The 13,840-nt window shown below is 36.3% G+C and overlaps 1 protein-coding gene across 1 annotated transcript in view; it reads left to right on the forward strand.

Moving 5' to 3' along the window:
* Nucleotides 1–13,840, forward strand: part of ERBB4 (erb-b2 receptor tyrosine kinase 4) — a 722,586-nt gene that overhangs the window by 371,396 nt on the left and 337,350 nt on the right. The window contains exon 7 of the mRNA XM_039252967.1: nucleotides 13,290–13,355. Within this exon, the coding sequence (XP_039108898.1) occupies nucleotides 13,290–13,355 (66 nt within the window). The remainder of the gene's footprint in view (nucleotides 1–13,289; nucleotides 13,356–13,840) is intronic.

Below are 13,840 nucleotides of genomic sequence, written 5' to 3' on the forward strand. Positions count from 1 at the left end.
ACTCTGTTTTTAGTACTTTTAGGAACTGTGGAAAAGAAATGGTTTGTTCCCTTAAGGAGTTTGTAATAATTTCATCCATTTCAATTTTCCTATGATAATACCCTTACCTATTAATTTGTAGAGGAGATAGATCTGTTCTTGGAGCTGACAAGTGGAAACCATATGAAAACAGACATGTGAAACCATGCCACACACAGATACTGGAAATTTCCTTATGCTCAGAGTGAAATAGAACCAGTACATTGCTTTCCAAGTAACAACTACTCTGACTGGATTAAAGAACGACAACTGACGACAACTGTGGGAATATTTGTGGCCTTCTTCCATACCTGCTCATATCTTCCATACTTCTTTTCCATGTCTGCCAGCCTGATCTCTTTAACCCTCTGGACCAAACTGTCCATCAAATTCACACACACACACACACACACACACACACACACACACGTACACACACACACACAGTCTTTCTAGATTGTTGGAATTCACACTTAGAATGCTAAAATGGGCAGAATTTTTTCAACCAGAGAGCTGGATGAAATAAAAGTATTTAGACAACATGAGTTGTTTAAGTCAACTCAATGACATAAAAGTGATAGAATGGAAGAGAGGAGATTGTGAATGTGTGGTGATGGAGGAAAGGCAGGAGAGCTAGTGAGCTTACTTGGGCAGGGGGTAGCCTACGGTGAATGGGAGACTTCAGAGGCTGAAAGTAGTGTGATAAAAGTGAGAATTGAGAAAAGATTTAGAACTATTGCCGCGGGCAGTGCTTTGGATCCCGTTTAATGTCCTCTGTGACGAGTAAAGTTCTTTTTCGTTGAATTTCAGCTGCTGACCCATGCCTCTTAAATGTGACACCACTCACACACTGAAAACATGGTGGTTACAGTTCCTCAGGAATCCCTTAGCACCTCTGACTAGCAGTCTCACAGACAAGGGTCATGGAATGGGCAGGGATCCCAGCATCAGTGACATCTAACCCTCTCCAGCAATTCAAATACTGCCCCACCATGGGTTTCTCTCTTCTGTCACATACCTTGAAATATTATATGCCGTCTTTTCCTCCTTCCATGTATACTAAGCTGAAAGGTACCATAATGTGATATCCCAGTAGCAGAATGAGCTTTCACTGTACTTGGATTATTAGTAGCATTCCTGCGGAGACCGCAGCTTCTCAAGCTTTGCCAAAGCATGCAGAGACCTCTGAAACCCTCTTGTCTCTGTCTGCCAAGCCTGTCAAAGTTTTTAAGACATTACACCCTCCTCCTTTCCTATTACTTGACTATGATGCCTTACTGATCATTTCAACTCTGTCTGCATAAACACTTCTGTCTCCAGATTACTTGATTTGTCTGCCATATCACCTCTACTGACTGTCTACATTTCTTTGTCTCTCTTTGTTGTTCTTTAACATTTTTAAATACAATATTTTGAGGGTGGGAGAAAGGAACTAACATCGATTGATGTATATTACATGCCAGGTGTTTTACATATGTTATTTCTCTTAATCAGCCCTAACAGATAGGGGAAGTATCCTCATCTATATTTTATTAATAAAGAAACTCAGCTCTTAGGTAAAGTTTCTTACTCAAGGTCCTACCAATTATAAATAATTGAGACTGAATGAAGACAAAAGATGATTTCAAAGTTCATGTTTTCTGAATTTTACCAGCACTTATGTGAACACTTGAAGCAGTGAATGACAGTATTGTAAATTGGTTATGTATACAATACTTTCAAGTATTTTATCTTCCCTAAACCACAGGCTATAAATTGCTATCACAGTTATAAATGCTAATTACTAAAATGTGTTTATATTTACCTGGCATTTATTTTAGCCCCATTTACTGATGAACCTTAATAAGCAAGTAATAGAATCAAAGTAAATGTGAATTAAATTTTTAAAAATGTACGAGAACAAAGATTCTTGACAAACAAATACACTATGTAAACTAAGGATTGGCATGCTATAAAGAGACAAGTTTCTGGTTCCACTTAAAGAACACTTCTGTTTTCTTAACTATAAAATGAGACAAATAATAGTACTTACACTATGCCGTGTTGTGCAAATTAAATGAGGTACAAGTGTAAAGCACTCTGTCTACTAGTTAGAATGTAGAAACTGCTCAATAAATGGTAAATAATGTGATGAGATTTATGATATTGGTAATGATGTGTCAATTTGATTAGATAGCATAGTGTGAACCTCCATGTATAAGACAAACACTTAAAAATTAAAAAAAAAAAGTGAAGTTATCTTATCTACCTGAGAAATGAAACAGTTCTAAAAACAGAGTGAGAACTGAAATTCTAACCTGGCTCATGCCAAACAGAAGCTGTATATGTGCATATCTGTTGATATTCACGTGAAATACTGATTTAGAACCACAAATGCAAAATTTTACATTGATTCTGTTAAATTTTGGTTCATCATGTCATTTACCAAGTGTTTTTTTTTAATTTTTAAAATGTTTTTAATGTTCATTTTTTTAATGTTTATTTAGAGAGACAGAGCATGAGCAGGATAGGGCAGAGAGAGAGACGACACAGAATCCGAAGTAGGCTCCAGGCTCTGAGCTGTCAGCACAGAGCCCAACATGGGGCTCAAACTCACCAACCACGAGATCATGACCTGACTCGAAGTCGGACATTTAACCAACTGAGCCACCCAGGCGCCCCAATGTTTGTTTATTTTTGAGAGAGAGAGTACGAGTGGGAGAGGGGCAGAGAGAAAGAGACAGAGAATCTGCAGCAGGCTTCATGCTTTCAGTGCAGAGCCCAAAATAGGGCTTACTCTCATGGGGCTTGAACTAACCAATTCTGAAATCATGACCAGAATCGAATTTGGTTGCTCAATCGACTGAGCCACCCAGGTGCCCCACCAAATGTGTTTTAAATCTGAATGGTTATCCTATCTATGAGCAATCCTATGTATGTATTGCTACCCCTGCCTGATTTGTGTCATTTGCAACTATAGTGACCACATTTCAATTGTTTTATCTAACTCTATGATTAAGAATTCAAATATAATAGATATATACAGAGGCCTTTGGTAAAATGCTAGTGCCAGCACATCAATCTAGGCTAGCCAATTCCTTTATCAAATGTTCTGATACATGTGTTGGTTGTCTACAAACCTACACAAGTGTTCCAGATCCCATCAATGTTTTCCAGAAGGACATAAGGAACAACATGGTCACGTTCTCTCTCATAGCCAAATCAACTTTCCATGAGCTACAAATCTTCTTTAAAATATGATATGAAATTAGTGATATTTTCTTAATGTGTATTTTCATTTAAAAATATGCCTTGGTTTTCTTCATGTAACAGCAAAATATTCCATAAAGCAAAGGGTTAATTGAATTATGGTATAGCTATCTAATAGGAGGCAAATTGGCCAAAAAAAAAATTGTATTTATATAATATAACCAGAAAATGTTTAGGATAAAATATGTGAAACAGCAGGTCACAAAACTAGACAGATCATTATATACTATTCAGAAAAAGGTATTCCTATACTTCAGGAAAATGAAAAACACCAAAATGCAAAGTTTATAAATGATTTTTATTTTCTTCCTTTATACTCTCCTGCACTTTATAACATTTCTAATTTGAACATGTATTAGTAATAAAATCTAGGGGTACCTGGGTGGCTCAGTCAGTTGAGCGTCTGACTTCGGCTCAGGTCATGATCTCACGGTTTGTGAGTTCAAGACCTGCGTGAGACTCTGTGCTGACAGCTCAGAGCCTGAAGCCTGCTGAAAGCCTGTCTCCTTCTCTCTCTGCCCCTTCCCTACTTGTGCTCTGTCTCTGTCTCTTAAAATAAATAAACATTAAAAAAAGAAATAAAATATAGCAAATCAGTGTGGGTCAAAGAAGACCTCATTGGGAGGTGGCATCTAAGAAAAGCAAGTAAGCAGATGAACCATATGACTATAGGCTATCAGAGAGAGAGAGGCTCAGGAAGAGGGAATGGGAGGGCCCTAAGAAGAGGGAGGGGTCCTTGTATGTCCTGGGAACAGCAGATGAGAGTGCTCAGAAGAGTGATCCAGGAAAAATATAGTAGGAGGTAAGATTATAAATGCATGGAGAAGGTCAAATATCATTCGGCCTTCCAGACCATTGGAAGCACTTTGTCTTTTTTTACTTTGATATGGAAAGTTATTAAAATTTGATCTGGTCTGACTAAGAAGATTGCTCTGGTTAATATATTGAGAAGATATTACATAGAGGCCAGGGTAGAAGCTAGGGCACAAGTTAGGAGATTATTTGCATTAATCCAAGCAGGAGACAATTGTGACTTAGTGGTAAGGGTGATGGTAAATAATTGGACTTAGATGTATTTTGAAGTGACTGTTAACTGGATATGCTAATGATTTTGAATTTGAGCTGAGGATGAACCCAACTCTTTCAACATGAAATTCTGAAAGGATTGATTGATATGAAAAAATATTGTTATGACTGGCTGATTGAAGAAGACTTTAAAGGATAATTTTTTGCTGGGTTGGGAATTTCAAGGATTAAATTTTAGACATGTAAATTTTTGAATATCTGCTAATTATACAGGTGGAAATTGTTTTATAAGCAATTGGAAGCATAAGCACGTGTTCGGTACTAGAGATATAAATTTTGGAAGGTGTCAACCTATTAGTGTTATATGAGGATTAACCGAACTGACATATATAAAAATTTAGAATAAACATATCTGTCATTATTACTGTTGATTGCACGCAAACAGAAAACACATTTTAATTTATTCTTTAATTCTGCAGGTAAAGTTTTCCAGTTTGTTCAGACCCCTTAGTTATATGCTTAGAAATGTATTTGAGGGGTCTCTGAGTGGCTCGGTTGGTTGGACTTCCAACTTTGGCTAAGGCCATGATCTCATGGTTCGTGGGTTGGAGCCCCGCATCGGGCTCTGTGCTGACAGCTCAGAGCCTAGAGCCTGTTTCAGATTCTGTGTCTCCCTCTCTCTCTGCCCTTCCCCTGTTCATGCTCTGTCTCTCTCTCTCTGTCAAAAAATAAATAAACTGTAAAGAAAAAATTTAAAAAAAGAAATGTGTTTGACATTGATTAGAACTAATTCTGTTCCACAGTAGGTAGAATTCCTGTGTTCTTCTCTGTGCTAACAGCTATAAACAGTGATAATTAATGTCTTCTAATTACTTGATTTGGAAGAAATATGGAATATGAATATGATATATAAAATATTTAAATATCAATATGAAACAGTATGAAAGATTTTCAGGAAAAATTGAACTTTTCCTTATAATTTGAGTCATTTTGTATTGTTGATACATTTGGGAAACATTTGGACCCTTTACTGTTATTCTCTTTTAAGTTTTTTCTATTGGTTATAGTAGCCTAAAGAGTTATGAAGGCATGCTAGGAATATAAAATTTACAGTATAGTAATATAGATATTGCATCAGATCTTTCCATTCAATGGGAAATATAATCTCTTTAGTCCCTTAATGTGTATTTTATTTTGGCATGTGTATTCCATTACTTCTGTCAGTAACTTATGATCACCTAAGACTATAAATGTGAATGATGACCAACAATCTTAAGTTCTTAATAGAGTCTCATCAAATTTCCTTTTGTCTGAAATTTGTGTAAAGCTAGCCATTCCACTTAATACGTAGAAGCACACCTAAAGTCAACATGCTACTAGAGTAGCCAGTTGCCTTCATGCACGATTGAAGAGGTTTTTAAACAGACACTCTTGGAGGTTTCCCACCCCACCCTTCCAGCTTCCATCTGCACATGAGATGTGTGCCATTGTGATTTCTCCTGTAGATTGATTTATGTTTAGTGAAGGCTTCAGGAAAAATGAAGATTTGCGAAACAGGCTCAGTACTTCAAACCTTTGCACAATTCTGTGTGCCAGATAACTGGTCAGTCCATTACCATGTGTCTGTAATCCTATCTGAGGTGGTACTGAGAAGAGATATTGTGTGCACTGGCAGTTACAGATCAGCAGTGGGGAGTTGAATCCCTGAGGACAGGGTGGAGAGAAGTGCCTCATACTGAACTTGATGTATTTTACACTTCTGGTCAAAATTAATCTTGATCATATGAGTATGTGGGCTTGTCTAAATCCTTGGACTGTAGATTGTTTGACTGCATAACATGATGATGCTTGTAGGAAAAACAAAACAAAACAAGTTTAATGATGTTGACATTACCTACTTTTCCAATGCAGTCATTACTTAAAGTAATTTAAAATGCTAACTCCTGACTTAATTTATTGCTAGATGAAAAATTCCACCCATATATATTTTTAATTTAACTTTGTCTTCCTACTTAGTGAAAATACTTGCCCATCTTTGTTTTGAATAACAAATGTATAGATCTTAAAGCTTTCATTCAATAATTAACTTGCAAATCATGGGCAAGATAGGAAGATTGGATTGAAATTGGAAGAAAACTATAAAATCACTTACATAATGTAACAGTAGGACCAAATAAACACACATGACAATATGAGTTGTCAGACAAGAACAAGCCCAGTATTAACATCTGATTAAAAAAAAAAAAAAAAAAAACCTCAGTAATATCATTAAATAATGATTCTAACATCTCATTTGCTGGAATCCTATTGAGGCTTTACTATCATATGGGTGGTTTAAAATAATTTAAATTTGAAAAAAATGTTATATGATTGTTAAGACTGTTGGGGAAAAAATGCAACTTGATGGAAATATATCTACAAATCAAGGAGTGAACACTGGGAAGTGAGAGACAGCTAGATTTTTACACCGTTTAATCCTATAAGTTTGGTTACCAAGCATCTGGTCAGATCTAACACTTAATGTATTGTCTCAAAATATGGTTATGATGTTTGGAACTATATGCCAAACCATTATTTCTTACCCACACTTAGTCATCTGGAACCTTCATCATCAGAACCCCTGGGATTGCTTTCTTAAAATACAGATTCCTATATCTCCATCATCCTAGACTGTAAAATCAGCACCTTGCACAAGTTCTCAAATCTCAACACTAACTTTGGGAACCGTAACCTGAAATTCTCTTCTACTCTGCAGAAAATAACAACATAATTTCAGTGTTTAAAAACTTTGACCACCTCCATGACACTTTCAGAGAGTAAACTCTAACCTATTCAGAAGACTTTCAGGACACTTTATAAGCTTACACTGCAGATGCTGTCCCAATACAAACAGCTCAAAGGACTATAAACTATTCATTATGACCCCAAAGAGCTGTGCACACCTGTGACTCTATGTTATTGCTTAGGTTAATTATTCAGCCTGGAACTTTCTTCCTCTTATCAACTCACAAACTAGAAATTCAACCCCAATTCAAATGCCTGCCCTCTGTGGAGTCTTATTCAAATCCATCCTCTCCATTTTATGCATACTTATATTTTAGAAAATAGTATGATTGTCATTATTATATGCCTATTTTTCTACTTATTTCCTGGTCCTTGAAAGCTCCTTGAGGGCAGGACACTGATTTGTTCATCTTTTTATCATCCATTCGAGAATAGGGACTAGTTTAGTGTAGACTTGCAATAAATATTCCCCTTCCCCTTTCTGAATTATAGGGTCATGAAAAAGATAATATTCTCTCACTCTTTCCCCGGTAAAAGAGATTTTAAGAGGTCAAAACTGCCAGTTTTTTAAATGGACTGAAAGAAGAATCTAGGGATGTAACTGCATTGCCTTTAGCTAGAGGCAGTTTGAGGGTATAACCTTTTATGGTTGCCAGTGACTTCATGTTCTGTAACTCCTCAACTGTCCTAGCATATTACTTTCAGAAAGCAGTGCAGAGTACATATTAGATCCCGCTCTGCTGTCAGGTTGTCCCATAAACAAGCAAAACTTCTAACATGAATTTATGACACTTAAAAACATGGAAGTGGCTCAGGGACTCTAGTTCCTCCAAAAAAAAAAAAATGCAAAAGCTACATTGTTAATAACTTCTTCTGGACAAGCATAAAAGATGAACTTAGTCATATTTGCTAACTTCTGCAATGAATAATGCATTGTCAAAGCAGTGGTGATTGTAAATTAAAATAATGCTGATGTGCAGTAATCAGCACTTACTTTAAAAGATTAAAATGGTTGCTAAAGTGACAGAAATATCTGTCTAAAATTTTGTCTTGTTTTATATTTCACTTCTTTGAGTCAGAATGACAGGAGGTAGGAATATTAATTTAAATAACTATGCTATCACTAAGTTGAATGGAAATGTCAGATTCTTATTTTTAAGTGGCATATTTCCTCACATACTTTAAAAAGAATTATTGCAGTAAACAATGGAAAAGAATCATGTAGCAGACTGAGACATGGAAATAAGATAGATTTGGACGGCACTGGCCAAGTCTCCGTGCCCCAAAGCATTTCTTTCATTTACATAGGCTAGTATGGATTTCGTCTTTCTGCTGTCCTCATTTAAAAAACATAGAGAAGTTATTTATAAAATTAATACACACTAAAATAGTGAATATATGGTCTTTTTTTTTCCCCCTCTTGAAATCAGGCCTCCTGAGACACTGTATACCTGAGAATAGAATCTGAGAATAGAAGACAGAAATTTCTCAGTAAGATGTTGGGCCATAGTTAAAAGTATTTTTCTTTCTGTAAATGACAAGCAAGGGGTCCTTCGTGGGCCATACTTATCCTTTCCACTGAAGTGTTCTCAGCTGATCTCATTTTAGATGTCATATAGATAAATTACCCTATAAGGAATAGAGTGGACTTTCAAGCCGCCAGGCATTACATTGGACCAGCTCAACCTGGCTCCATCCAACTCTTCTTTCCTGAGCTAGAAGACTGTTAAAAATTTAGATTTCTTGGCTTCTTTCCTTAAACCCCATAGAAAGTGAATTTTAGACACAGAGTAATCAAGACCCTTTCCCTTTAAAATAATACTGATCTATTTCAGAGTCTGTATCTCCCTCTCTCTCTGACCCTCCCCTGCTCTCTCTCTCGCTCTCTCTCTCTCCTAGAAATAAAAAAAGAAATATTAAAAAAAAAAAAAAAAAAGATAGGGGCGCCTGGGTGGCTTAGTCGGCTAAGCGTCCGACTTTCGCTTAGGTCATGATCTCGCGGTTCGTGGGTTCGAGCCCCGCGTCGGGCTCTGTGCTGACAGCCAGCTCAGAGCCTGGAGCCTATTTCAGAGTCTGTGTCTCTCTCTCTCTCTGACCTTCCCCTGCTCACGCTGTCTCTCTCTCTCTCCTAGAAATAAATAAAAAATATTTAAAAAAATAAAATAAAATAACAGTGAATTAATTCTAAACTCTATTAGAGAAGTAACCCTATCCGTTTCAATACTTAACATAGTTCCTAGCACACAGGTATAGAAGGAACTGAAAAAATACTTTGGATAAATAGATGGAAGGAGGAAGAGAAAACAGTTTGTAGTGTTTGTGTTGTTTTGTTTGTTTTGTTTTGTTTTCCTGTCCTAGATAGGTAATTACTAAGAAAACTTCTATCTACCTTCTCATTTTTTGACACTTGTGTTGGGCAGAAATATTGGAAAGAAAGATCTAAAAACATATTTTAAAGCATATTAAACACATTAGTCCATAAAACTACACTACCCAGTTGTCTACAAGAATCAAACTAAGGATGCAGGCATGAGAGTATGGCAAATACATTAATTCGGGAATACCTCCAGTCCAATTTTGGCCACATATTTTGATACTTACTTATTTGCAACAACTTAGTGAAAATAGTGTTTGCCCAATGGCCATATACTGCACAAAGTTGAACTGAATGTGTGGGCAGACTCCAAAGGGTCAAAGACAGTCAAATAAAGGGCCAGCCAGAATGAGCAACCATTTGTGGAAGCACTCATAGGTCATGGTCCTCCAACACATGTGTAGGAATGGAATTCTGGAATGTGTGTGCCAAGTGACCCTCTTTCTCTTGGTTTCCAAAAGGAGTGAAGAGAATATATAACTAAGTAAAATCCCAGTAAGGAGGCAGTTGTTACCTTCCTTTTACAGCAGTAATAGATATTTCTATTTAAATATGAATGAAAAATGGAAACAGCCAAACAAAATTTCCTAACAGTATGACAGTCAAGGTTAAATTATTTAAACTTTGTGTGTGTTTGTTGGGGGGAGGGGGCACTACATCATTTGTTTCCAACTAGGTGGGCCTTGCCATGATACTTTGTCAAGAACCATAAACCTAATTGCAAGTAATAGTCTCTTTTGTATTGGATTTAGGCATAAGTTTTGGGTGGTAAATCAAAACTGCAAGAATAAGAAGGTAGAAAATATATAATCCAATAAAAGAGGAACATTGAGTGTTTTAAAATGTTCATTGTTACTTAGTCGTCCCCCTCACCCCCCCCCCCCCCAGGTATTGATAGTGCTCTGGTCACAGTGAATATAACTAAATATTTCATTGGCTGCTAACACAATTAAGGAAGTCATAGATTAAATAGTACATCATCCCCTGCTTCAGATATCCTTAATTAACAGACCACCTAATGGGTCGGTTTAAAAGATTTTAACACAGCTAAAGAAATATATTAACATTAGTTACTATCTCATAAAAAGTTTGTACTCAAAGTTTTCACTGCTTCCCATTTTGTCTCACAGCCCTTTCTAATTTCCGCTGGTATAAATCAAATTAGATTTATTAGCATTGTACAAAAGAGCTCCAGTAGGTTTTTAATAATAATTATCATTATCACTGATTAAAGTTATATTGTTCAGGCCAGATGGAGTCCTTTTCCTGTCAGTGAGAATGAGCTTGCATTATGTAGTTATAATGTGTTTGGATCTAAATAAACAGATGGCAGAGTGACAGGATATTATATGCTGGTGATGTCAGCAACAGTGGTTCACAAACAGAATTGCTTTAGATAAACTCTGTTGTGGCAAAGATCCTCATACTTTTAAGAAGGTGAATGGAATTGAGCCTAAGTGTTATATTAACCTGGAAATTGTAGTGTTCACTTGTAGAAGGGTAGACCATTTGGATAGCCTGAGGTTCAACTTGAGAAAGTATATCTGCTGAATCTACTCCTTAACTGAAAGCATTTAACATAACAAATTGATTCAGGCAGTCTCCTAGGGAGAGAGAAAGAGAAAAGAAAAAAAAAAAAGCTGCCCAAGTTATAAGGTCTTTCAAGTTGAAGAGTTAAGACCTGTGGGTCAAGAAAAAAGGGAAAGATTTGATATAACCCTATTTCATAACTTTTAAGGTATAATAAAAACTTGGTTGTGAGCATGATTCCTTTCAGACACATGATTGTAATCCAAAGCACTTGTATATCAAAGTGATTTTCAAAAACTATTGGCTCGGTTGTGATCATGTGACATTCGGCATTACATACCCCTTGTACTGTAAGACTTTGCTCATTTTTCAAGTTAAAATTTATTAGAAATGTTTGCCTTGCAGAACACTTGCAGAACAAGTTACTCACAATCCAAGGTTTTACTGTATAATTTATGATGTTAAAGCAAACATCACATATAGGCATATACTCATTCACAACTAATGTTAGAAAATTAACAGAGAAGGTTTAACAAGGACTATGTTATAGAAAAGATTTAGTCTTTAATATATTTTTATGTATACTTTTTATTCTAGAAAAAATCAGTTCTATATACCCTTGTACCCATAAATACTAGGGCAAATCTATGAAATTAAGAAGCAAACTTTAAAGAAAATCATTGTATGTGATTTCTTCTAGCTAATACTCTATGGTTGAGTCCTTAGGAGAATTTCTCTGTAGGACAATTGTATTTGCTGAGGCAAATACCCAGAGTAGCAGAGTCTTAAGAGCAAGCTATAGAAGATAAAGGCTCATATTTGAAAATGAAGGTAATACCAATAAAATGTTTAAAAAAGGATATCAAATAATTGAAATTAAACTTCTTAAAAAATGTATCTTTTTTAAATGCTTGAAACTTTTATATAAAGATGTTGGTTTGCAAACATCTTTGGATGGCCCCATGCATGGGCGCATTGGCCTCTATGCACGGAGGGCAAGGAAGACTGAATCCAGAGGGACACTACTCCAGATTGATAGGTGACAAGTTTAATAGGCAAGGTAACTTACATACAAGGCTGGTCTTGGTTTTGGACTGACACAAAACAAGTAGATATCCATACCTGCCTACCGGACTCTTAAGTTTATACGAAGGTTTTAAATGGGTTCAGTAACATATCCAATCCAAATGGCAGTAATATCACCTTACTCTTTCTTTTTTTTTTTTTTTAAAGAGAGACAGTGTGAGCAGGGGAGGGTCAGAGAGAGAGGGAGACACAGAATCTGAAACAGGCTTCAGGCTCTGAGCTACCTGTCAGCACAGAGCCCGACGTGGGGCTCAAACCCACGAACTGTGAGATCATGACCTGAGCTGTGGATGCTTAACCAACTGAGCCACCCAGGTGCCCCTCACCTTACTCTTTCAAAGTTATATCCTTTCAGGCTGCTCTAGGGGAATAGTAGGCAGTATGTGCATTACAAGGACAGGGGAAGGAGCAAGGAGTCTCCCATTGTCCAGGTCTAGCTCAAAGGTCAACCTGTTGTCACATACTCTTGATGACATCCTCCCTCAAATGAGAATCTAAATTATGTGTGTAGGGGCTCCTGGGAGGCTCATTCGGTTAAGCGTCTGACTTTGGCTCATGTCAGGATCTCGTAGTCTGTGATTTTGAGCCCCGTGTGATCTCCCTGCTGACAGCTCAAATGCTGGAGCCTGCTTCGGATTCTGTGTTGCCCTCTCTCTCACTGCCCCTCCCCAACTTGTGCATGTGCGCACTCTTCTCTCACAAAAATAAATATTAAAAAATTAAAAATAAATAAATATATGATGTATATAACCCTTTTATTCTGATAGTTTGCCATGTATTAGTAAAAATAGATTTTTTTCATAGACTCAACTTCTTTTTAACTATTGATTTAATCCTTGATATCAATTAGCCATGAACTTCTAAAATTCTATCAAGTAGAACAAAATCACATAGAATCAATAGAATAAAAATGTTCAATAGTCAAAGTAAAAGTTACTTCATGCAAATATTTACTCCTATCTGGAAAAATTCACAAATTCAACTCATTTCCTTTTCTTATAAAATAATGAGAAGAGTTTGAATATCGGGAGATTGTATTTCAGCTTCACATGTATTTGACATTCAGGTTTTGCTATGTAAAGTGGGCATTTTATGGGCTATGTTTCAGCTATTGGGTAATATAAAAATCCTCAGAAAGGAGCAAGACTATTTACTTTGAAGAGTTATTGCTAGTCAAAGAGTGACAGATGATAATGTGCATGTGCTCTTTCCTATTCTACAGGTGGACGTTGTCATAAGTCCTGTACTGGCCGATGCTGGGGACCCACAGAAAATCATTGCCAGACCTGTAAGTGTTCAACAATGAGAAAGAATAGGCTTAAAATGGTCAAGGGATTTTAATAATTCATGCTTTTCACACTTCTCGTCCTCAGAAACATGAAAATGAGCTTTTGCTTTTTTGTGGTAGATTTGCTTCTATTCAAGTAAACTCCCTAATTTCATTGCTTGCAAATGAAACATAATATGTAATTGCTTCTTATATTTCTTTGTGGTTTCCAAGTTAATGCTATTAACAAAACTGATGTGCTGATATTAACTATGACTTAAGAGTCTGTAGATAGAGAAAGCAGGAAATCTTAAATGTGTACCAAATGGTAACTCCATTTCAGGTTAACTGAAATCTCAGTAATTATAACACCGTTCGTTCATTAGGAAAAGAAAAAAATGAAAGGGAAAAAAAAGAGCACTATGTACTTACTTTGTTCTAGGCACAGAGATATTAACTATATAAATTATGGATATAGACTGACTATATCTTGCCCTTTATGTGTA

The sequence above is a fragment of the Hyaena hyaena genome, unplaced genomic scaffold (genome assembly GCF_003009895.1).
Source record: "Hyaena hyaena isolate Hyena2069 unplaced genomic scaffold, ASM300989v1 scaffold_435, whole genome shotgun sequence".
In the NCBI taxonomy this organism is placed as follows: domain Eukaryota; kingdom Metazoa; phylum Chordata; class Mammalia; order Carnivora; family Hyaenidae; genus Hyaena; species Hyaena hyaena.